Raw genomic sequence first — 26,584 nt, 5'->3', positions numbered from 1 at the left:
CGCCTGGGTGGCTCAGTCGGTTGAGCGCCGACTTCGGCTCAGGTCACGATCTCGCGGTCCGTGAGTTCGAGCCCCGCATCGGGCCCCTGTGCTGACAGCTCAGAGCCCGGAGCCTGTTTCAGATTCTGTGTCTCCCTCTCTCTGACCCTCCCCCATTCATGCTCTGTCTCTCTCTGTCTCAAAAATAAATAAAAACATTAAAAATTTAAAAAAAAAAATTTTTTTTAAATGCCACCACAGTATTTTGCATAAGAGCAAGTTTTCCCTCTGTACTCCATAGTGAAAATATATAAAAAGGAAAAAGCCATACATATGCACATACTCAAACCAAGTACAGTAAGATTCCTTGTAACAGCAAGTTAACTTAGTGTGGATTTGTATATACTACGAAGAAACAAAATACAACCATCACTCAGAGTAAGTTCCAACAATCAGTTACAATGGCATCACCTTGTAGATTCAGTTTCCAAAATGTTTTAACAAGTATGGCACATAGGAAGCACTCAAATATTTACTGAACTCTCCAGCAATAATAGATCTGATCTGCAGGATACCCTGATCAACTTGGACAGGAAGAACAGGAATGTCTCAGTTTGAAGAACAAAGGAAATTAAAGTACAGAGAAGATAAATGGCTTCCCCAATATTTTTTTAATTAAATGGTAAAATATATGTATTTGAATTCAGGTTTCCTAGTTCTTAAATCAGTACTTTACCCCCCAAATACCTCCATCCATCAAAAACTCATTAAAAGACAGAGGACACTACAGACATCTTTATGTTCTGGTGGCCAAAGAATACCAGATCAGAAAGGGAAGGGTCTGGGGACCCAAGTCATCCCAGCTCAAGACAAAGCAATCCATAATTAAAAGAGTGAGGCTCTGGGATGCCTGAGTGGCTCAGTCAGTTAAGCGTCCAACTCTTGATTTCAGCTCAGGTCATGATCTTGTGGTTCATAATATCGAGCCCCGTGTCCAGCCCGGTGTTAACAGCACAGCGACTGCTTGGGATTCTCTTTCTCCCTCTTTCTCTCTCTGCCCCTCCCTGCCACTTGCGCTGTCTCTCAAAATAAATAAACATTAAAAAAAAAAAAAAAAAAAAGGTGAAATTCTGATGTAGCACATCTTAGCAATACCCTAAGAGATGGCCCAAATCCAAAAGAAACTAATTTTATCAAGGGAATAAAGAATCATCTAAAGAGATGAGGAATTTTCAGTCTGTAGTTGTGAGAAAACAAATTAGGAGAATAAAACAAGCCCTGTTGACTAACCAACCTAAAAGTAGGGAAATGCCCTTTAGAATTAGGAGTCTTAAACAACTGAAGTTCTTATATAACATAATGTGCAGCAAGATATACTCACAAACTTCATCATCCTAGAAAATGGTAGAGACTAAAAAAATAGATTTTTTTGAGAGACAGAGAGGGAGGGAGGGATGGAGGGAACGAACACAAGCAGGAAAGAGGGAAAGAGAATCTTAAGCAGGCTCCACGCCCAGTGCAGAGCCCAATGGAGCTCAATCTCCCAACCATGAGATCATGACCTGAGCCAAAATCAAGAGTCAGACGCTTAACCAACTGAGCCACCCAGGTGCCCTGAGAGTAAAAATTTGATAAGATACAGTGGTTAAAAATTCAGCAAATATACATGTAAGATCTGTGCATTTCCCTGTAGGTAAATTTTATCTTTAAGAAAAAAAAAACCTTAAAAAAAAAAAAAAACAAAAACAAAACTTGACAAAAGCCATAAAGAACAACAACAAAAATACAATGGCTTCTCAGTAAAGAAGGAAAAAGAAAAAGATGCAATGGATAAAGGAGTGAAGTGAGAGACAGTCTAAGGACATTCCAATATCCAAGGATGGTGTGGACTCTTATGGCTGACTATGAGCTCCACTGGCCCGACCAGGCTCATGAGCAGCTTGGATTCCTGATGCTTTCCTTCAGGCTCCATGAGGGCAGGTACCAGTTTTTCATCTCCACATCCACAGAACTTTCCCCCAGTCAACTCTCAATAGCTGAGAACTGGGTTTAGGTACTAGCTCTGTCACTGACTGACGGTGGGACTTAGCAACGGGCTTTACCTCTGAGTCTCATTTCTTTGGCTCCCAAAACAGAAACACCAGGCTATCCTGCCTGTTTGACGAGATCATAAGGGTCAAACAAAAGTATACATCAAAGCATCTTTAAAAATAAGATGATGCTTATGCTGTATTTTAATTATGAACCAAAATTTTCAACCAGTGAGTGAGCCAGGAAACAAAGTAATGCAAGCAAAGCTAGATTAGCCTCAAATGTTTAAAATGACTCAGGGCAAAACTGTTAAGATCAAAAATTCAGGATTAAAAACTGAGGTTTAAAGAAAAAAGTCCCAAGAGGAAACTTTATTGGAAGGAGGCTCACAACTTTTCACTGTTTAGAAATCCAAGACTTTGCTTCCAGGCTTGACACACTAAAGATTGAGTGTTGGACCAGCAAAGTTCATTTATGGCAACATAAAGTTTACAGACAACTACATGCAAAGGAATAACATGAACTTGATCCAAGCCATTTCTGAGTGAGAAAGAGTAGGACAAAGATCTCCTGCGAAATTAGAAGGCCTAGGCTCCAGCACAGGCTCAGCTTCTGTATTTGTCCTGAAGGAAGTCACCTGGCCTCTCTGGACCTCTGTTTCATCTATGAGATGAAAGGGGTAACAATAGGAAAATGTATGACTTGAAAACAAGAAGATACGGGTGCCTGGGTGGCTCAATTGGTTAAGCATCCAACTCTTGATTTTGGCTCATCGTGATCTCATACTTTGTGAAATCGAGCCCCATGTCGGGCTCTGTGCTGAGAGCACAGAGCTTGCTTGGGATTCTTTCTGCCTCTCTCTCTCTCTCTCTCTCTCTCTGCCCACCTCCCATCAAAATAAATAAACAAACCTTTTTAAAAAAAGAAAATAAGAAGATAGTGAAAGGCCATTTTGTATGCCATTACTCTGAGCCCTAATGTCACACACTTCTGGACCTTTGTTCATGCTACTTGTTCCAACACTTTTCCTCTTTCTCTACTCAATGAACCCTTCTACCTTCAATGAACCCTTATTCTACCTCAAAAGCCACCATGAACGTGAAGTCTTCACATTTGGGAATGTGCATATGATTCATGGCTCCCTTCCATTAGGCTTCTTACAACACCCATTAAATCTTACCATATATATACATATATATATATATATATATATTTTTTTTTTTTTTTAGCCCCAGTAGATTGTGATGTGTTCTTCCTTTCCCCTAAAAGGCAGGAAACATGTTCTATTTATCTTAGAAGAATGATGCACAAATGCTTAGGTGCTCCATAAAATATACACTGATTCAATACATGAATGCTTAGGAGTCCCATTTCATGTTAAGGGTACCTCAAACAATAACAGAACCACCATTTTTACATTTTAGAAAGGTCTACCTGGTCTGCAAAGGTCTCCATGTTGTTCTTTTTCACTGGCGTAGACCTCCATGCACCAAGCATGGTATGCAAATGAGAAGAGATCTTCTATTTTAGCAGGTGGTCGGATTGCATTGTTTAGTCTCTTAAGCCACTCTTGACACTGCTCAAAGGTTGAGAACTGACACCTTTGTAAAGCCAAACAAATATGGATGTAATTAGAAGACAGCTGACAATATCAATAAGGGAAGCCAACATTTCAAGAGTACCTAACTCCCAGTGCAGTGACAGCTACAGTCAAGAAAAGCATCAGAGGTCATGTTTCACATGTTTATCATTTGTAATAACTACAGGTCCAACAAATTTTAGCCAATGGTACAAAATGTCAAAAAGAAAAAAAAAATGGACATGTGGAAAACTTATTTTTTAGACTAATTAAATGCTTAAGATTGATTAATGGTAATTATTAAAGTAAAATGGCAGTTTTCTCTTCCATGAGTAAGGTTTCCTTCTTCTGTATCTTCCACCAAAGCTTTATGGTTGTCAAGAAATAGGTTTAGAGAATGTTCATTTTGTTGTTATAACCTATTAGGCCAAGCTCAAAAATAAATCACAGCGCAACTTTTGGCCAGTCAGATAAGTTCAAATCTGTCTACTCAGCCATTAGAATAAATCAATAATTGTACATCCAAAATAAGATACATTACACTGAAACTTTCAGCTGTAACCATGTAGAGAACCAAACAATTCTACTGTCAATTGCAATTTTCAGTACATACAGATTAAAATAATTAGGGCAAAAAATACTTCACCTTTTTAAATGCCAACAGTGTTCAAAACTGAGTAATTAATAAACAAGTTGTAGTCAGTACCTATGAAAAGCAAGCCAAATCTCAATGGCTACAAAGGAACTTATTTACCTTAAAACCAAGGAGGCCCCCGTAAACCTCTCCCCCATCCCAATCAATGTGGCTCATCAGTATGTCAACACATAACGTTTACTGGCACTCCAAAGTTAATCAAAGAGATAAACTAAAAACTTGCGGAATTTAGAACTTCTAGAGCTACTAAATTTAAAAACACATTTCAGGCATCATTTTGCAACCATTATAGTAAAGACAACATCAGATAAAAACCATAATGGATGCTATATCTATGAAGAAATTTGATGAGAAGCAGGATATTTTCATTGTCTTAAAGTTTCTCCCACAGACTGTTTATCAGTTGCAAAGGAGAAAATGTAGGAATTATACAGAAAGCAGGGGACATCTTGACAAGACAGATCAAAATTGACATCAGCAATAGAGACAGATGGACACCGTTTGCCAACAGATTCAACAGAGTACCCTGAAAAGGACACAACCTCACACATACAGTATTGCAGCTGAAAATACACCACCTCAATTTAATCATAAGGAAACACTGGACAGACACAAAATGAGAAAAATTCTATTAAAATAAAAGATTATATTCTTTACAGTGTGAATGTCATCAAAGACAAAGAGATGGAGAAAAATGCTTCAGATTAAATAAGGCTACAGAATCATGGCAATTAATGTAATACCTGACCTTGCATGGACCCTATTCTGAATGAGGAATGCTAGAAAGGGCATTATTAGGTCAAGTGACAAAACTGGAACATGGATAGCAGACTGGATAAAAGTATTATGAGTGTAAAGTTGTGAAGTTGATAATGACAACATGGTTATGTAAGAAAATATCCCTATTCTTAGGAAAGCACATCAAAGTATTTCAGGATGAAAAGCCAGGATCATGTAATTTACTTTCAAATTGTCTAGAAAAAGAAACACACACACACACACAACACACAGCTCCTGTAAATAATAAAGCAAATGGAGTAAAATGTTCAAATCAGTGTTTTTGTAATATTTTATTGTTGCACTTTTTTTTGTAAATTTGAAATAATTTCCAAATAAAAAATTTAAAAAACACTTTTCAAATAGCAAAGTAGCCTAAAGATAAAATATTCCAGGCACTAACTACTCAGAAAATATTCCTAAGTATTCCTCAAAAGCTATTCTTCTGTTACCAAACCAGAGATCTATTCTTTTAAAAAATACATATTTTGGGGGCACCTGGGTGGCTTAGTCGGTTAAGCGTCCAGCTTCAGCTCAGGTCATGATCTCACGGTTTGTGAGTTCGAGCCCCGCGTCGGGCTCTGTGCCAACAGCTCAGAGCCTGGAGCCTGCTTCAGATTCTGTGTCTCCCTCTCTCTCTCTGCCCCTCCCCTGCTCACACTCTTTGTCTCTCAATAATAAAAAAATTTTTTAAAATACATATTTTTCCACACTAAATAGCAGCATAAATATATCACATACCTGATAACTTTGCAGTCTTTGCAAGTCAAATGAAGCTGAAATATATCTCGGCATTCAACACTTTCTATAAGCTGTAATGGAACCTGCAATTTAAAAATATGAATTCCCCTTAGTCAAGAAGGCATTGACCCTGCAGTTCCCTCAGTGGGTCGAACAAGAAAGATTCAAAAGCTCTACAGGGGAAGACAGCAAGCAGAACTGCAAATTTATCTATCCCATCAGTATTCAAGTGATTTACTATGGAGTGAACTAGGGTTTCCCTTTCTTTTCCTCTAAATTAACAGCCTCAAGTCATGTCTGAGCATGAAGACAATGAATAAAGAGAAGGCACCATCTCTGGAAGAACAGGGAAATATGTCATCTCTCAAGCATCAAACTCACAATCTCTCCAAGTACTACTTTATACACTATAACTAGCTGTGATTTGCAATGGCAGAGAAGCTGACAGGAACCAAAATGGTAATCTTATTTACAGAAAAGAAGTGCAGATCAAGGTGACAATGGGACTATACTTACTGGCCCCAAATGACAAGTGGGCTTGTGGCTTTGTGTCAGCAAAGGATTATCCTGAAAAAGACTGGAGATCTCAACTGCCTGCAAGCTGCACAGAAAAGATGTAGCTGCTTGTCAGGCTCTCTGATAAGCAGAAGAGACCCACAGGTATCAAAGTGCAGGGAGCAGGCCACACAGTGGTCAAAGGTCCTAAAACCAGCGAGGTCTAATTTGCCTCAAAAGACCAGAGGAGCTGAGTGGGGTTTGAAGTATGAACAAGATGGAATGGTTCTCTCCCCTGACAATATGGTGAACAGACTCTACTGAACACAGAAGTACAATAGTGGAGAGGGATGGGAGAAGAGAGGCAGATAGAGAAAGCATTTGAACAAGGTGACAGATCCTCAAGTTGATGTAAGATTCCTCCCTCTTGCTCAATTCACCTTGACTCTACCCCTGGTTTCAAAAAACAATTTCCAAAACTTCTACATATGAATGCTGTTGTTTTTTTTTTTTTTTTTTCAACGTTTTTTATTTATTTTTGGGACAGAGAGAGACAGAGCATGAACGGGGGAGGGGCAGAGAGAGAGGGAGACACAGAATCGGAAACAGGCTCCAGGCTCCGAGCCATCAGCCCAGAGCCTGACGCGGGGCTCGAACTCACGGACCGCGAGATCGTGACCTGGCTGAAGTCGGACGCTTAACCGACTGCGCCACCCAGGCGCCCCTGCTGTTGTTTTTTTTTAAATGTCTATCCATTTATTTTGAGAGAGAGAGAAACTGACTCAAGTGGGGGAGGGGGGAGAGCATCTCAAGTAGGCTCCATGCCATCAGAACAGAGCCTGACGTGGGGCTCAATCACATGAACCAGGAGATCATGACCCAAGCTGAAATCAAGAGTCAGATGCTTGGGGAGCCTGGGTGGCTCAGTCAATTAAGCATCTGACTTCAGCTCAGGTCATGATCTCACAGTTCATGAGTTCGACCCCCCAGGCTCTCTGCTGTCAGCATAGAGTCAGCTTCAGACCCTTGGTCTCCCTCTCTCTTCCCCTCCCTCCCTCGCCCACATGCCCTCTTTCTCACTCTTAAAAATAAACATTTAAAAAATTTTTTAAAAAAAAGAGAGAGAGAGAGAGAGAGAGAGAGAGAGTGTGTGAGATGGACACTTAACCAACTGAGCCAACCAGGTGCCCCTCCAAAACTTCTAAAGAGAGCCTGGTAAAATAATTGTGGATACACTCATTCCTTGAAGAATGTGTAGACCACTGTCTCTTACACTGTATCATGCCCAGCCAAAATGTAGTTCTGGGAATTGCAAGTAGCATTCCAACAATTCACGTGTAGCATGAAAAGAGGAGGGCACTCTCCTTCAATACAGAAACAAGAAAGTGATGCCTGCACAGGGTAGCCCTCATATTAGCTAAGCCAGTTTCAGAAACAGGCTTCCTGCAAACCCTGCCCCACCATGCAGTTGCCAGAATCAGCAACCTCTCAGGACGATGATGTCAGGATCAAAAAGAAGCCCAGTGCTGGATGTCCGAGACAAGAAACAGAAACTGGGGCAGGGATTAAAAAAGAGAAGAAAGCAAAATAATATTATACAGATAATGACTGGAAGTTTCTACCTCAGAACTAGAGCCTTTTTCCTTAGTTCTAAGTCTATAATCTACAAAATGTCCTTATACTTGTGATATGACTGAGGGTAAGGGAAGAAATCTTGCCTGTGTTCTGATAAAAAAGAAGCTCTGGCCCTCTGTTTTTAAGTCCTTAACCACAAGGTGCTACAGAAACAGCAGGTGATGCGGCTAAAAATTTTTTCAAGACGTGTACATCTCAGAAGGAAAAAACAACAATATATACCAATCAGTAGGGATAAACTATCAAGAATTGTGAAGAATAGAAGATTAAAAAGATAGAGAATGGAAGACAATGCTGATTTGTTTCCAGGCCAGTCCTTTGGCCTGTAAGAGACTCATATTGCTTTGTTGTTGTTGTTTTTAAATGTACCCTCATTTCACCTCTTCCTCCCTTCCCAAAAGTGGCTGCCAGAATGGCAATTAAGAATTCTAATTTCAATTTTCTAAAATTTTACCAACTAAAATTTTGCTTGCTTCCTAATTTCCTCGGACAAGTTTCCTAGCTTCCTGTTTTCTGAACATCAGATGGTCACAACTTAGCAAGTCCCAGGCAGAGGGAATACAAAGAGCCTAGAGTGGAGTAAAAGTGAGCTTTAAAAATCCACTGATTTGGAGAGACTGATCTCTGAGCAGTCACCTGAATCCCAGGTCCCTCTCAATCACCTCTCCTTATAACCATAAAATCTGAAAACCAACTAATGCTATTAGCAGCTGCTAGAGGGACTGGACCAGCCTAAGCTACTGTGCTACAAAGAAGAGGTAAGCTTGACATCCCCTACTATTGTCTGAGACCCCAAGGGCCTGGGTCCAGACTTCCAGAATAATGAAATACCTCAGAGCATGTGAAATATTCACTACCTAAAATGCATTTGATATGCAAATTTTTACACATTTTTCACATTGCAAATTTAAGGAAGAAGGGTATAAATACCAGACGCTAGTAGGCAGATCTACCTGGCAAATCAACAGAAACAACCATGTGTACTCAAGTCACAGATATGGAAAACAGCAGATTTTAATGCTCATGCAGATTGTCACATGCAGGGAAGTTTAATATGCAGCAATAAGAAGAGAGACATAAGAGAGAAATACCTGATTTTATATCAAATGAACATCTCCCTTTTTTCTTCTCATTTCTACCCCAATCCCCATCAAGACTGCTTCCTCTTTTAAAAAGGTGGAACAGGCCTTCTTTTCCTCTTCATACACCCAAACAAAACATATAAGGTCTCTACTTTTTTTAAAGGCCTACTCCATTGCTTTAGGTTTCTGAATTCTCCTTATACATCAAAAACGATCTCTTATCATTTCTGTAACCAGAAACACCCAATGTTCAACCCCATCAGCAAACAATTACAGATTCTCATCAGTGCCACTGAATTCTATGTCACTGAATCTATGTCATTCAATTCTAGGCCCTTTTACAGCCCAGGGAGGTTAAGCCTCTATACTAGAAGCTAGAGGCAAAGCCAGGACCAGAAAACCATGTCTGTCCTCTAGCGCAGGCTCTTTCCATTATAATGGTGCACCTTTCTTTCTTCCACTGAGATTGTCTCTCCTTTCTGTAGGAGTTCTACTTTAATATTTCTTTCAGAATTAAGTGGTCTTTCCATCAAAGACCTTTAAGAAGAAAACAGAATTTAAACCAAGATGATTTGGGGACAGTTCTATCCATGGAAGAGTAGGAAGAATCTAATTCAAATTCTCCCTAACCTACTGATTTCAGTGTTTTGTGGCAACTCATTTTCTTTTTGCTTCTTTCTCCTCTACCTTCTACGTGACAGGTAATTCTGTCTTCCTTTACAGTGCGTTTTCACTTATAAACTCCACCAAACTCATGCTCAAAACAAGACACCAAACACACTCAGTGCTGTTAATTCCTCAAAAGGCCAACAGTTACATCACAGACACCAAAATTCGTAAGAGCATCAATCCAAAAAAGCAGGAGAGCAGCAGTTAAAAATTTAATAAACATGCACAGTATTAAAGACCCACAGTACTGTCTCATTCCAGAGGGAATTTTATGTCATCATAACCTAGTATGTTTACTTCATTCTGGGTGTGTGTGTGCGCATGTGTGCGTGAATGCATGCACGTCTACGTTATCTTTAAGCACCAGAATTTAAAACTGGGATAATTTCTACCTTTTAAAAACAATGTACTGGGGCACCTGGGTGGCTCAGCAGGTTTAGAGTCCAACTTCAGCACAGGTCATGATTTCACAGTTCGTGAGTTTGAGCCCCACACAGGGCTTTGCACTGACAGCGTGGAACGTGCTTTGGATTCTCTGTCTCCCTCTCTCTCTGTCCCTCCCCAGCTCACACTCTCTCTCTCTCAAAAATAAACATTTTTAAAAAATAATAAAAGCATACTCTTTTTATAGAGTGAATGATAAGTACTAATCCTGTACATACATTTGAAGTAAAAATGGCAGGAACAGGGGTACCTGGGTGGCTCTATTGGTTAACTCTTGATTTCATGATCTCACGGTTTGTGGGTTCGAGCCCCACATCCGGCTCTGCACTGACAGTGCAGACCCTGTTTGGGATTCATTCATTCATTCTCTCTCTCTCTCTCTCTCTCTCTCTCTCTCTCTCTCTCTCTCTCTCTCTCTCTGCCCCACCCCTGCTCGCATTCTCAGTCTTTCTCTCAAAATAAAGAACATTAAAAAAAAAAAAAAAAGGCAATAACAGAGTGAAAATAATAAGTCAAAATCTAAAATCTGTAATAAACTGTGGAATATCTGGGCCCTAAATCTTCTATAAAAACTTCTATAAAAAAAGAAGAAGACTGTCACAAGTTAAAGACCCAAACTCTTTACTAGTCACCTTTTATATTTACAAGCTACTCTTCAGTACTGATTTAGAGATCTCTGCTGGCACACGAATGCTGCAACCAAGGTGCATTAACTGTTAAGAATAACTTCCTTTTGATGCTTGGGGAATAAAGATTTTTGCTGTACCAAAATGTGAAAAAATGTGAAAAAACGCTAAGGAAAGTGTTTGCAGCTGTTACAATTTCACATTTTTCCTAAGAAGCGTTAACAGACCAGGTGGAAACAGAAGTTTTAATGTCCTTTTTGAAAATTTTACAAATTATTCCTCATTGAAATTCAGTTTACATTTTTTGAAGGTCACAATCCCATCTGTTTATGTATAAACTGTGGGGCTTTATCCTCACTCTACAAATCGTTCTCATCACAGTGTGCCACTAGAACTTTGTCTAGTAAAAGTAGCGAAGGGACTCATGCAAAGAGGACAAATTTTGCTGCTTTGCAAGGTGAACATCGGACAGTCAAAACCAACTTGTTCCAAAGCACAGGTGCAAAAACCACCTAGGATTCCCATGCTACTTACTGGGATTTCAGAAGCAGCAGATTGAGAGGCAGTCTATTGAATTACACAACAAAAACTGTTTTAAACTTTCATGAATTCCACTTCAAAACTTACTTGTTTATAAATTAGCTGAGCAAAGAAATACACCTGTACATATGTAGAAATACAGTTTGGGAAAAGCACAGAATGGGAGAAATTCATATCTTAAAGGCAGCAATGAACTCTACTACAGAGGTTGTTTACCCGAGGACTTGGAAACCTGATACCCAGTGAATATGTACAAAGTAATGATGTTATGGCATCCAAATCTACAAAAAGGTTTTATTCAAAGTGCTGTGAAATTAAAAGAGAATATATGATATCAGATAGCTACTTAAAACTTGATGGTAAGTCCCTTTCTGAAGTGCTACATGTGTTATTTTAAAGGAATACAAAATGATGCAAACCAGGGCATGCCACAATATATACTGGCATATTGGGCTTTGACAGTTGAAGTTTGATTTAGATATAATAACCTCTTAAGGGGGGGGGGGTCTCTTGACCTCATTTATTTTATTGAAATACGTATCTGCTGAGAGAGGAAAGGAGAGAGGGAAAGGAGAAGGGGCAACATCACCAACTCTCTGGACTCCACCCAGGACCTAGTGCAGGAAGAGCCACTGTTTTCTGGAGTAACCACAGGTTTTAGGAAGCTTACTATTATGACGTGATTAATTTATTTGTATGGAGAAATCCTGGTCTCTCTCAATCTGAATGTTTAAAATCACTGCAATGCCAAAATACTTTTGCACCATTATTTTCTCTGTGCAAAGCCATTGTCGGGATTTTTAATTGACATGCAGGCTCTATGCCTTAGAGGGTTATTATGCTGAGAAAACACTTTTAGGTGATGAAATGGGGCAAAGGTAAGAACAGTAAGTTTTCTTAAGCATTGTACCTCAATCACAATGGGGGACCAATGATTCCAGTAAAGAGCCTACTCATACAGCCACTGTTAGAGATGATGATGACACAGTCCTGTTCACACAGAAATTGTTTTTAAATGAGCTTTAAACCCAAAAGGGGTTTAAAAATGGTCTAACATCCATTTCAAACCCATACTAACTTCACATCACTTAATATTTACTGAATACCATGGCACCAGGAAACATGCTAGATTCTTAATAACCAAAAAATTACAACACGTTTCATAAATGTTGTAAAGGTGTGTTAGAGATACCAAAGAAGCCAGAGATGAAGGTAATAAACCATCAGGGAGGAAACTGAGAAAGGCTTCACAGAAATTACCACCTAAACTGGGTTTTGACAGATGAAGAGAAGCTCCCAAGCAGGAGAGAAGTGAGAGAACTCAGAGGTGTAAAGTGTGGTTGAATATTTCAAGGAGGGTGGTTTTACTAATAATGCAAAGGGAAGAAGAGGGAAAAGAAAGAAACCAAAGTTAGGCACCAAGGATCACACCACTTAGCCTGATACCATGCTAAGTAATTTCATCTTAGAAAAAGTAAAGAAACGCTGAAGGGCTTTCGGCTAGTAAATGACATGGTCAAATCTATACTTTCTATCCAACAGACCCTATTCCCAAATAGATCTACAAGTAGCTTCTGAAATACATGGCTATAAACCAAGTTGAAAGATAGAAAACTATATGGCCAAAAAAAAAAAACCGAAACCATATCCTCCCCACATGCAATTTAATTACAATTTCATTAATTCCAAACATATAAACAGAATTTAAACACAAAATTAAACTGGGCAGTTCTACTAATTATTACTGTCCTTACTTCCACAGTAGCTGGTGGGTAACTTCTGGTTGTTTGGATTTTATAGGAGCTTCCATCCAGTTCCCCCCATCATGGCCACCCAGTACCAAATGGACACTTCTGAATACAGTGCTACTGGGTATGAATGCACAGCATGCCTCTCTCCTTGATGAACCCAATGTGTATTCTGAGTTGATGGTACAGAAAACTAACATTAATAGCTATGATCGTAGTCCAAATCTAGATGCCAAGAGGAATTCAGGCCATAATGTCTTCGGGATATAAATGCTTAACTACAAAGAATAATAAATACTACATAAATAATAAAAGCCAATTACAAACAAAATGGCAGCCATTCTACAAAGGAAAGAGTGTGTCAAAGAAGTCAGGGAACTTTTGGACCACTGAGTAAAATAAGTGACAGATTTCAAAGAATCCCAAAATGAACACCAAAACACACAATCTGAAAGTAAAGCCCTGAGCTTTTATAAAGTGTCGTAATACATTTCTCTGCGGTAGAACCAAACTGCAAAAAGAAAGCCACAATACTACCAAATGAAAAAGGAAGAAGGCATTCATTTGGTGGAAGTACATGAACTTTCCTATCTTTGTGGTGAAAGGCACATTCATTGAAAACTACTAATGATGGCAGTGCATTGAAGAACCAGATCAGAGAGTACCCTCATAACTGAAAAGGGTAAATGCACTCTTGAGATCTGAGAGCCTTCATTTTCTTCAGTAATATAATCCATTATGCAAACAAACACTGTATTTAACATCTATGCTCTTCCACTAAGCAGCCATTAGAGTTAACTTCATCCTATAATGAGAGTCCGCACTGAGCTCAAAATACATCTCATTATTTGACATTAAGGTCCTGGAAATTATCTCAACTCAAGCAATTGGTAACTACTAAAGACTGAAGAATAAAAACCTATTCAGCCTTTGAACCCTTATAAAGTTAATGATACACCGTTACCTAGTACAGATTGCTCAGTATTACTAAACAATGGACAATTCAGCTGACAACTACATGTAACATTTTAAATCAAGCCTAAGAGTTGCTTGTTAACCTAGTGTCCCTAAGTGCTAAATTCAGTGAGAGAAAAGCAGAGTAAACAATGTTTTCATACTCAACCCTGTGTAACATTCCTCTTTTTGAGAACATTAACAAGTTTTTATTCTTCCTTTCTCCATCTACTTTAGTGGGAAAATAGTAATCACTTACATTAACAAGAGACTCCTTGAACTTGATGTGAAGTCTATAATTAGAAAGGGCAATGATGGCATCCTCAGCTCGGCCCACATACTCTGTGCTTTCTCCATGAAGTTCAAGAAAAGGAACCTTCAAAATGGAAGAAGAAACCTTTCAGAGTTCTAAAACAGTTAAAGCAAAGTCTTCAAGCACGGGTTGAGTGAATGGATGATAAAACCCATCACTCAAACTTAAAATACGGTAAATAAATAAAGGACCTAAAGAGGAGGAGTTATGTCCACATAATTCAAATATATTTGGTTATTCAAGTTCAACATTACTGAAGGAAATGACAGAGATGATCATGTCAAACAATGCATTCTCAGGAAATACATCTTTCTAAAAGGAGAGAGGTTTTCCAGCTTGCATTTCTACCTTGTGTATGGTTTAAGGAAAAACAAAATTATACAGTGCAGTACTTCAATTCATTAGCTCAGCTACATTGTTACTATGATTCTAAATACTTATTTTATAATCAAAGTGGCCTATAATTACCTGAAGATTCTCATCCTCCCGGATCAGCTGCTTCCTGGGAAAGATCTGATTGGCCTGGATGCACTCAAGGCTGTGCCGAGTCTCTTCATCCTGGAAAAACCCAAAACCTTTAAATAATTTCAGAGCTCCCAGTAATCATATTTGATTTTTCTGCCATGTCTAGTAGCATAATCACAATCAAAGTCCAGTGACCAAGGCGAACAGGAAGAAAGCTCAAAGATAAAGCATTCATCCCCAAAGTGTTCCAACCAATATATTAGGCATCTCTAGTCAGAGAATATACTATAGATGGGGGGAAAAAAAAGTCTAAGTGGTTAAGAACATTTTTACTAAGCACTATTAAGTTGTTAGTACATTACATGTAAGAAACCAAGATAGTTTTTTCTCTTTAGGTTGTAACGTTAAATTCTTATTTTTGAAAGCTACATCCTGAATTGCTTAAGAATGAAATAATGTAATGTCTAGAATTTGGTTCAAAATAATTGGGAGAGGGAGAGGAAGGAAGTGGCCTATAATTAGGAAGGAAGTGAGTGGGAATTAACCGAAACGGGATTGTCCATGAGGGTTAACTGATGAAATTTGGGTAAAGCAGGGGTTCACACTAAACCAACATGTCTCCTTTGTTAGACGTGACATTTCCATAATGGAAACGTTTCTTTAAAAATTTAAGTTTAGGAACTGAATTCCTCAAACTGAAAACATGTGTGAACCACTACCCCTAGCTTAATCTGCCTTATATTACAAAAAAGATTTATTTCTATTAATACAATTTCCAAAAAAAACCAATAATTTCTAATCTCAGTGGCACTTGAACTAATAACAATTTGTATTAAAAATAGTCTTATATTTTGAATTTTTATAGTTTAGGAAAAGAGAAACAATCCATTAGAAAGTCTGACTACAAATTATTTTTTAGGTGTTTATTTTTAATTTTTTAAATTTACATCCAAGTTAGTTAGCTTATAGTGCAACAATGATTTCAGGAGTAGATTCCTTAATGCCCCTTACCCATTTAGCCCATCCTCCCTCCCACAACCCCTCCAGGAACCCTCTATTTGTTCTCCATATTTAAGAGTCTCTTATGTTTTGTACCCCTCCCTTTCCTTGTGTTCATCTGTTTTCTACCTTAAATTTCTCATATGAGTGAAGTCATGTGATATGTGTCTTTGACTAATTTTGTATAGCATAATACCTTCTAGTTCCATCCACATAGGTGCAAATGGCAAGATTTCATTCTTTTTGATTGCCAAGTAATACTCCATTGTACATACATACCACATCTTCTTTATCCATTCATCCATCGATGGACATTTAGGCTCTTTCCATACTTTGGCTATTGCTGATAGTGCTGCTATAAACATTGGGGTGCATGTGTCCCTTTGAAACAGCATACCTGTATCTCTTGGATAAATACCTAGTAGTGCAACTGCTGGGTCATAGGGTAGTTCTATTTTTAACTTTTTGAGGAACCTCTATACTGTTTTCCAGAGTGGCTGCACCAGTTTGCATTCCCACCAGCAGTGCAAAAGAGATCTCCACATCCTTGCCAACATCTATTGTTGCCTGAGTTGTTAATGTTAGCCATTCTGACAGGTGTGAGGTAGTATCTCAATGTGGTTTTGATTTGTATTTCCCTGATGATGAGTGATGTTGAGCATTTTTTCATGTGTCAGTTGGCCATCTGGATGTCTTCCCTGGAGAACTGTCTATTCATGTCTTTTGCCCATTTCTTCACTGGGTTGTTTTTTGGGTGTTGAGTTTGATAAGTTCTCTATAGATTTTGGATACTAACCCTTTATCTGATATGTCATTTGCAAATATCTTCTCCCATTCCGTCGGTTGCCTTTTAGTTTTGCTGATTGTCTCCTTCGCTGTGTAGAAGCTTTTTATTTTGATGAGGTCCCAGTAGTTCATTTTTGCTTTTGTTTCCCTTGCCTCCAGAGACGTGTTGAGTAAGAAGTTGCTGCGGCCAAGATCAAAGAGGTTTTTGCCTGCTTTCTCCTCAAGGATTTTGATGGCTTCCTGTCATACATTGAGGTCTTTCATCCATTTTGAGTTTATTTTTGTGTATGGTGTAAGAAAGTGGTCCAGGGTCATTCTTGTGCATGTCACTGTCCAGTTTTCCCAGCACCACTTGCTGAAGAGACTGTCTTTATTCCATTGGATATTCTTTCCTGCTTTGTCAAAGACTAGTTGGCCATACGTTTGTGGGTCCATTTCTGGGTTCTCTCTTCAGTTCCATTGATCTGAATGTCTGTTCTTGTGCCGGTACCATACTGTCTTAATGATTACGGCTTTGGAATACAGCTTGAAGTCCAGTATTATGATGCCTCCGGCTTTGGTTTTCTTTTTCCAGACTGCTTTGGCTATTTGGAGTCTTTTCTGGTTCCATACAAATTTTAGGCTTGTTCTAGCTCTGTGAAGAATGCTGGTGTTACTTTGATAGGTATTGCATTGAGTATGTAGATTGCTTTGGGTAGTATTGACATTTTAACAATATTTGTTCTTCCTATCCAGGAGCATGGAATCTTTTTCCATTTTTTTTGTGTGTCTTCTTCAATTTCTTTCATAAGCTTTCTATAGGTTTTAGTGTATAGATTTTTCACCTCTTTGGTTAGATTTATTCCTAGATATTTTATGGTTTTTGTGCAATTGTAAATGGGATCGATTCCTTGATTTCTCTTTCTGTTGCTTCATTACTGACGTATAGGAATGCAACTGATTTCTGTGCATTGATTTTATATCCTGCGACTTTGCTGAATTCATAGATCAGTTCTAGCAGTTTTTTGGTGGAATCTTTTGGGTTTTCCATATAGAGTATCACGTCATCTGCGAAGAGTGCAAGTTTGACCTCCTCCTGGCCAATCTAGATGCCTTTTATTTCTTTGTGTTGTCTGATTGCTGAGGCTAAAACTTCCAATACTATGTTGAGTGACAGTGGCGAGTGGACATCCCTGTCTTGTTCCTGACTGTAGGGGGAAAGCTCTGTTTTTCCCCAACTACAAGTTATTATAAAATCTACATACACAGTACATTTTACAAGAGCAAAAGCCATATCATGTTCTTCTGACAGCACTAAGTATTATAACCATCAGTCAGGAGACAGTTCTGCATGTGCTTCTTAACCCAATTCCAACAATTCTTTAAATATTCTCAAAGAGGAAAAAAAATCCTACCTATAAATAACACTGAAGGTTTTACCTAATTAGCAATCTTAATCATATAACAATAACACTACTAGTGAGGCTCTCAAAGTTAGGTCTGTAGATTCTGAGACCCTATCAGGGGCTCTATGAGGTCAAAACCACCTTCACAATATTAAAACATTACCTGCCTTTATCCACTGTATTAACATTTTTACTAACAATACAAAAAGAATCAGTACATAAAACTAATGGCATCTTAGTATAATCAAAGTAGTGACATCAATTTCACTTAGAATATCCTTGATAAAGCGGGGGGGGGAGGGGGATGGTAACATTTTATTAAATCTTGACCTTTCAAATAAGTCTTTTTTATACAGGAATAACATCAAATACTTCTGCCACATACTGATGTATTATGGCTGTCTTGATGTAAAGCATCTGTGCAACTGTTTCAGTTACAAGCTGAACCAGTTTTTTCATTAAATATTACCATTTTATAAATAAATAAAACATCAAAAAATAAGTGCAAGACAGACCAATTTTTTTTAATGTTTATCTATCTTTGAGAGAGTGAGAGAGAGAGAGAGAGAGAGAGAGAGAGAATGAGAATGAGTGGGGGAGGCACAGAGAAAGAGGAACACAGAGGATCCAAAGCGGGCACCATACTGACTGGAGAGCCCAATGCAGGACTACTAGAACTCATGAATCATGAGATCATGACCTGAGTCAAAGTCAGATGCTCAACTGACTGAGCCACCCAGGTGCCCCCAGACCAATGGTTTTAAGTGTAACAGAATACAAAAAGCTCACTGATATGGTTTCAGATTCCACATAGCAACCAATTATAAGCTTTTTTTTTTTTTTTTTTTTAAGATTTATTCCTTTTTGAAAGAGAAAACAGGGAGGGGCAGAGAGAAAGGGCGAGAGAAAATCCCAAGCAGGCTCCATGCTGTCAGCACAGAGCCTGACGAGGGGCTCAATCTCACAAACCATGAGATCATGACTCGAGCTGAAATCAAGAGTCAGTCACTTAACCGACTGAGCCACCCAGGTACCCCTTATCTTTAAAGAAGTATTATATGCCAAGTTTTGGTATAATATAACAGAAGAACACACACAATATTTTCCAGACAGAAAAACTATTAAAATATTCTAACTACATATTTGTGTGAGGCTGGATTTACTTCATATATATTTCAACACATTTTTTTCCAACAACATATTTTAACAAATTAAATGCAGAAGTAGATATGAAGATGTAGCAAACATACACTAAGCCAAACATTAAAGAGATTTGTAAAACTTGTAAAAATAATGCCACTCTTTACACTATTTCTAGAGGACAAAAGTTATTTTTCATCAAAAATGTTTATGTTAACATTAAGCTGGGTTTTTTTTTTTTTTAACTTTTAAGCATATTTATTTAAAGAGAGAGAGAGAGAGAGAGAGAGTGTGTGTGTGTGTGTGTGTACACATGAGCAGGGGAGAGGCAGAGACCAGGGGTGGGATCCAAAGCAGGCTCCAAGTTCTCAGCACAGAGCCCCAAGCAGAACTGTGAGATCATGACCTGAGCCGAAGTCAGATGCTTAACCAACTGAGCCACCTAGGCACCCCTCTATTCAGTTTCTTATAGCAAAGAAAGGCTTAATGAAGATGGTATATTTTAGTAAGGTTTAGTAAGGTTTAGCTACCATGTAGCTTAGAGTCTCTAAAAATATAATTATTTAGGGTATACAAAGGTTTGTAACATGACTCCACCCCTATATGTACATCAAAAAACTTGTTAGACAAAGAGTTCTATGTCAATCTGTTCCATTTTATTCCTCTTCAGTCATTTCCTCTGAGGTCAATGACTAGGTGAAGGAATAATAAGTCATACTTGAAAGGAACTTATTTTTCTATAAGTCTTACCTTTTTTTTTCTTTTAGCCAATTCTAGTTCCATTCTTAAAAGGTAGCTCTTGACTAAAAGAACACTGAGTATTATTTACACTTAGAACTAAGAGAAAAGTTATGAGGAATCCTGAACTTAGGAAGATTTCTCTCATAAACCAACAGGCGATATGTAGGAAATGCTATGAGGGAACGGCAATGCTTTTAAAAATTATTACATAAAAGTACACTTTTAACATGCCTCCTCAGTACCACATTAACTTTTTTAACTCACACAAATATATAGGCCTAAATTTTTATTCTCTTCAAGATCATTTTACAAGGGTACTCATTTCTTCCAGTGATTACCAGACCCTGTTTTTTACTGACCTTTAAATAGCACAGAATTAAAGTAGCAAGCTAAAAACCAAACCAAACTGAGAAGCCATTACAAATCCATTCTTGCTGGCACATTCACTTGGGTGCTGATCCATGCCAATGTATATAACCAAAGTAGCTACTGAAAACTGAAAATGGAATGAATGATTTTAAACATAAGAGGACAGAGAATTAAGTCAGCAAGATAAGAGTATGAAGTAATAATTTTTCATAGTCAAATAAAATGACTGCTCTTTTTAAAAAGACTGTCTCAATTCACATTACCTGTAAGGCTTTAGAGCCGATTTTCCCCTTGTACCTAAACATGCATTTAATCACCAAAGACTTAATTAACATTAGGACAAACTACTCACTGACATTCTTCTAGAAGAACAGTATTAAAAAATTATTTGGCTAACTGTAAGCTGAATTAACTGCCTAATTTATTATAGTTTTTAAGAGTAATGGGTAAAAAAAGGAAGTCAAATTTGAGATGACTGACAGAGTAAGGAGACAAAAGGGAAGAAGAAAGAAACACTGACAAGTCTTGACCTCATATAACTAGTAATTTCTTACTATTAGTGGGCATGTATTCCACATGGTCAATTTCCTAGTATTACTGAGGAACACCAGGAATTGTGGAATCTGGCACTTCTTAGTTTCTACCAGTTCCATAAGGTCAGTGGGACCACCTACAAAATCTTGAAAAGTGATTAATCACCAAAATTCCAGGCTAGTTTTTGCTACAGGTTTATGCAGGTAAGAGAGGTAAATCGACACCTGAAAGGGAAGTCAACATTACAGATAAATACTTAACACAGAGAGCAGACACTGATGACAAGTCAAAATGCCTATTAACTAAATTCATATACAGCATTCCAGGATAACAAGAAAAACTATCTGCTGCTAAGAGTGAAATATATGTAGGAATACCTGACAAAAGGTAAAAACGAAAGGAATTATCTCATTGTCAATTCCAGTCACTATTCCTCCCCCCAGTTTATTTATTTAGGAGAGACAGAGCACAAGTTGGGGAAGGGCAGAGAGGGACAGAGAGAATCCCAAGCACGCTTCACACTCAGAGCCCAATACAGGGCTCAATCTCACCAACTGCAAGATCATGACCTGAGCCAAAACCAAGAGTCAGGTATTTAACTGACTGAGCCAGACAGGCACCCCTCCAGTCACTGTTCTCTTTTTTGTTCCTTTAATGTTTATTTTTGAGAGAGAGAGTAAGAAAATCCCAAGCAGGCTCTGCACTGTAAGCACAGAACCAGACATGGGGCTCAAACTCATGAACCGTGAGATCATACCTTGAGCCAAAACCAAGAGTCAGAAGCTTAACTGACTGAGCCACCCAGGTGCTCCTCTAGTCACTATTCTTAAAACTGATGGGGGGCGCCTGGATGGCGCAGTCGGTTAAGCGTCCGACTTCAGCCAGGTCACGATCTCGCGGTCCGTGAGTTCGAGCCCCGCGTCAGGCTCTGGGCTGATGGCTCGGAGCCTGGAGCCTGTTTCCGATTCTGTGTCTCCCTCTCTCTCTGCCCCTCCCCCGTTCATGCTCTGTCCCTCTCTGTCCCAAAAATAAAATAAAAAACATTAAAAAATTAAAAAAAAAAAAAAAAAAAAAAAAAAACTGATGATAGGGGCGCCTAGGTAGCTCAGTCAGTTGAGCGTCCGATTCTTGGTTTCGGCTCAGGTCATGATCTTGTAGTTCATGGGTTCAAGCCCTGCAGCTGGCTCATGGCTGTGAGCACAGAGCCTGCTTCGGATCCTCTGCCCTCCCCCACCTCCCTCCCTCCCTCCCTCTCTCTCTGTAAAAAAATGAACATTAAAAAAAAAAAAAAGACTGGTATTGAAGGTCATCAAAAATACAATTTCTCTTGGGGTGCCTGGGTGGCTCAGTCCATTAAGCGACCGACTTCAGCTCAGAACATGATTTCATGGTTCATGAGTTCGAGTCCCACATAGGGCTCTGTGCTGACAGCTCAGAGCCTAGAGCCTGCTTCAGATTCTGTGTCTCCCTCTCTCTCTGCCCCTCTCAGGCTCGCGCTCTCTCAAATAAATAAATAAATAAATAAATAAATAAAATAATAAACATTAAAAAAATACAATTCTCCTGATACAATGCTTGGGATTTGTTTCAAAATAATCCAAAGAGTTGACAGTGAGGGAGTCAGAAGAAACAAGTATGGCCACGAATTAATGATTACTACAGTGGACTGATGCGTATAGGAGGGTTCACTGTACTATCCTCTTGAGATTTTCCATAATAAAACATGAAAACATATTTTTCTAATGTTTAACCTCCCAAGAAAGACTTCAATTTCCTTTAAGAATCTTTACTCGGATAAGAGACCAGATGCTAACTTAAATCAGCACAGAGGTATACATTTAAAAAAGGGAAGGAGTGCCTGGGTGGTTCAGTCAGTTAAACATCTGATTCTTGACTTCGGCTCAAATCAGGATCTCACTGTTCATGAGATTGAGCCCCGCACTGGGCTCTGCCCTGGCAGTGCAGAGCCTGCTTGGGATTCTCGCTCTCCATCTCTCTCTCTGCCCCTCCCCTCCTCATGTTCTCTCTCTCTCTCCCAAAATAAACATTAAAAAATAATAATAGTAAGGATTAAGCATGTAACAACCTAAATGCTAAAACAATAGATCAATTATTAATTAAATGAATGGTTCAGCAACTTGTAAAATGTTACATAGCTAGTAAAATGAACATCAGGAATCCAATGAATTAACATGGGAAAATGTTTAATTCCTTTAGTGAAATAAGCAAAATAGAAATTTAATTATGCTTTAATTCTAACTATATAAAATATACATGTGGACATGAACTAGTTAGGAATACAACCATGGGTACCAGTAGAATTATAAATTAGTATTTGTAAAAACTTATTACAATGTTACTTCATGAGAAATTAAAAAAAAAAAAAAAAAAAAAGACACATGGCCATACTGCTCCCCAACTACAGCACACAAAAGCATCCCCAGAGTACACCAGAAGACTATCCGCAGGGCACCAACAGAGACCCTACAGCATCAGGATCAGGACCACACTGTTGCTAGCTATGTGGTGGTATACAAAAAAGGACAACCCCTCAGTACAGAACACAGCTGCTTTTATAAGACTGTCATTTGCTATTCATTAGCATTGGCATACATACCATATAAATATTATGCAAACACATTTTCAATTCATTAAAAACTCTGTGGGAAAACCAATAAAATAAAATGTACTCTAGAGAAACAATATTAAAAGTTCATCTGTGTTTGGATATAGGATATATCAAAAAGTTGTTATACCCACAAACTAAGAAAAAATTGGCCTAGCTTCAAGATGAAAGCAGTTACCTTTCTCCTTTTAGTATGACATTTCTGCACAACTAGTTTTTCTGTTGTGTTTCAGTTTGTTTTTAATTTTAAAAGCATTTTCCACCCAGGTCCCTAATGAAGCTTGAAATTAACACGGCCTTTTCAATTCCTTCTCTGTGTACCAGACCAGCATGAAAAACAGTTTGGATCTAGGAAACATAACAAAGTAGACGCAGGCCAATATTACAGAGCACCATTTCTTTTTTTAAGCCTTGAAGCACTGTTTACATATTCTCAGGATTGATAGAAATGTGGCCGGCTCATTGGTCCATCTTCTCCCCGTGGACTGGGCCGGGCCCTAAATGGTCCACAAGTCACTGAAATGTCCACTACAGACTCTTTTTAGTCAAAGATGTAGGCATGGGGGGGGGGGGGGGGGGGGCGCCTGGGTGGCTCAGTCGGTTAAGCGGCCGACTTCAGCTCAGGTCATGATCTCGCGGTCCGTGAGTTCAAGCCCCATGTCAGGCTCAGTGCTGACAGCTCAGAGCCTGGAGCCTGTTTCGGATTCTGTGTCTCCCTCTCTCTGACCCTCCCCCATTCATGCTCTGTCTCTGTCTCTGTCTCAAAAATAAATAAACGTTAAAAAAATTTTTTTTTTTAAATAAAAAAAAAGATGTAGGCATGGGGGATGCAAAGCTGCTATACCTTCTCTGGGATAAAAATACTGCCTTAAAGAGACAGAAAGGGAACATAGGGATTTACTTTTCTCCAGAAAGGTGAATTCAAAAAGAATATGTGTATGACCATATCATAATTCTCCTACGCACACACACACACACACACACACACACACACACACACACACACACACACACACTCACACGGTTTTCACTACATCTTACTTCCTATAAAAGGATTAAGAAACATGGAATCCAAGAACCATGAATTTTAGTCTTGACTCCATGTATTACCTGACTGAAAAGAGCCAGTATCTAATTCACAGGATTAAACAGAAATAAACAGCTCTAATACACTAAAATACTCTATTACTAAGTAAGCAATAAAAGAAAAGTAACAAGAAGAGAGTTCAGGAATGGAAAAGTGAAACAATTTAGAGTAACAAAAATGTGTGGACTATTAGTGTTCACTTAATTTCAGGATAGAGTTCAATTCCAATTTTCTTGTTATTTCGTTTTTACTTACCATGACAGGAGGCCCAGATTAGGAGGAGAAATCCCCGTCCCTTCTTCCGTGTCTGGCAAGGTTTTCTTTCTTTTATGCCTGGATCTTTAAAAAGAAAAGGAAAAAAAAGAGGACGAAATTGGCAAATTTCCCCCTGCTTGGCCATAGCCTAACTAAAGTAACTACATACTACTACGGCAGACCTGACAGAGTCAGCCCAGAACAAGTTAAATATCACCAACCAGTCCCCACCAGTCAAATCCAAACTCCATAATGCCTTTGTGAAAATCTTCATGGTCCTAACCTATTTGAGCAAAAAAGTAGCAAAGGCTCGTCATGTTCCTAATGTTGATAGTAACATAGAAAATGTTATAAACTTTGAATGAAATGATAAAGATTAAAACTAACCTGCAAATGCAAAAACAAATTCTTGGAATATTACTGGATGTTTCTGTGGTGATCAATAAATCCAAAATGGATCTCCCTATCTGTGGGAATCAAACTGGCTTAGTAAGCAAAATATGAATGCATACATACACACAGTTAATTATTTCTGAACCATTTAAAAGAGAGTTGCAGGGTGTCTGGGTAGCTCAGTCGGTTAAGTGTCCGACTTCAGCTCAGGTCATGACCTCACAGCTTGTGAGTTTGAGCCCCGTGTCAGGCTCTGTGCTGACAGCTTGGAGCCTGGAGCCTGCTTCAGATTCTGTGCCTCCCTCTCTCTGCCCCAACCACTCGCATTCTGTCTCTGTCTCTCTCAAAAATAAATAAACATTAAAAAAAAATTTTTTTTGAAGAGAGTTGCATACACCATGCCTCTTTACTCCTTACAACTTAAGCATATACATCCTAAGAACAAAAATAATCTCTTATATAATCACAGTTTTGTAATTTAGAAAGTTGAACATGAAGTACTTTAATCTATATCCAATTTGGTCAACTTAATTATATCCTTCACATTAATTTTTTCCCTTAATAGAGGATCCAGTCTAGGATCACATATTGAATCTAGTCATGTCTCTTGAGTCTCTTATAATCTAGGGCCCATATTATAGTAATGAATGTTTATTTCTTTTTGTGAGAGAAAGCGGGGGCAGATAGAAGATCTGAAGCGGGCTCTGCTCTGACAGCAGAGAACCTGATGCAGGGCTCAAACTCATGAATCATAAGGTCTAACCTGAGCCAAAGTTGGATGCTTAACCAACTGAGCCACCCAGGTGCCCCTATACTAATTGAAATAATGTTTCCTGACATCAAAATTAATTTAATAATCTCACATCTTTCCCTCACACCCAGACCATGTTTCTTAAGAATGTAACACTTAAGGCACCTGGGTAGCTCAGTTAGTTAAGCATCCGACTCTTGATTTCAGCTCAGGTCATGATCTCACTGCCCATAAGATCGAACCCCACATCAAGCTCTGCACTGACAGCATGGAGCCTGCTTGGGATTCTCTCTCTCTCTCTCTCTCTCTCTCTCTCTCTCTCTCTCTCTCTGCCCCTTTTGTGCACGCACAAACTCTCTCACAATAAACATTTTTTTAAAAATAGAATGTAACACTTTAAATTCATTGTTTTTGCAATATAAGTCTTAGTGCCTTATCTCAAGTTAATGATTCTAAAATTAAAAATCAATAAATATTTACATTATTATGGTAATGTAAAAAGTAAACACTGCAGAGTCAAGTAATACATTAGGATTAAAGGTCTAATAAGTTATAATACGGACCCCCACTGGGCCAAATGAAGGAAAAGATTCTTATTCTAATCATCAGAGCCAAATGATCTCCCTTTTCTTAATATATGCATGAGAATTTGACAGCTAGAATCTGCAGGCTTCTCTGGGCTCCATCATTAATACCACTTCACAGATGTGACTTCTGAGAAATCATTACAAAAGTAAAATATTTAATCTCCCTACTGAACATAGTATCTCATCTTTCAGTCACCT

At 38.5% G+C, this 26,584-nt stretch overlaps 1 protein-coding gene across 14 annotated transcripts in view; it reads right to left on the bottom strand.

The window, feature by feature from the left end:
• MTMR3 (myotubularin related protein 3) overlaps window positions 1–26,584 on the bottom strand; it is a 151,927-nt gene that overhangs the window by 34,965 nt on the left and 90,378 nt on the right. For 8 of the 14 annotated variants that reach the window (XM_058690761.1, XM_058690758.1, XM_058690769.1 and 5 more), the window contains 6 exons: window positions 24,656–24,739; window positions 14,737–14,826; window positions 14,215–14,331; window positions 11,248–11,280; window positions 5,763–5,845; window positions 3,445–3,611 (listed from right to left, as the gene is read on the bottom strand). In XM_058690761.1, the coding sequence (XP_058546744.1) occupies window positions 3,445–3,611; window positions 5,763–5,845; window positions 11,248–11,280; window positions 14,215–14,331; window positions 14,737–14,826; window positions 24,656–24,658 (493 nt within the window). In that variant the 5' untranslated portion in view covers window positions 24,659–24,739. Of the gene's footprint in view, window positions 1–3,444; window positions 3,612–5,762; window positions 5,846–11,247; window positions 11,281–14,214; window positions 14,332–14,736; window positions 14,827–24,655; window positions 24,740–25,042; window positions 25,123–26,584 lie in introns of all 14 variants that reach the window. The other 6 variants (XM_058690767.1, XM_058690768.1, XM_058690772.1 and 3 more) reach the window with 3 other exon arrangements.

This window comes from Neofelis nebulosa, chromosome 11 (assembly GCF_028018385.1).
Source record: "Neofelis nebulosa isolate mNeoNeb1 chromosome 11, mNeoNeb1.pri, whole genome shotgun sequence".
In the NCBI taxonomy this organism is placed as follows: Eukaryota; Metazoa; Chordata; class Mammalia; order Carnivora; family Felidae; genus Neofelis; species Neofelis nebulosa.
The sequence above is the reverse complement of the archived record's forward strand: the minus strand, read 5'-3'. Positions and strand labels throughout refer to the sequence as shown.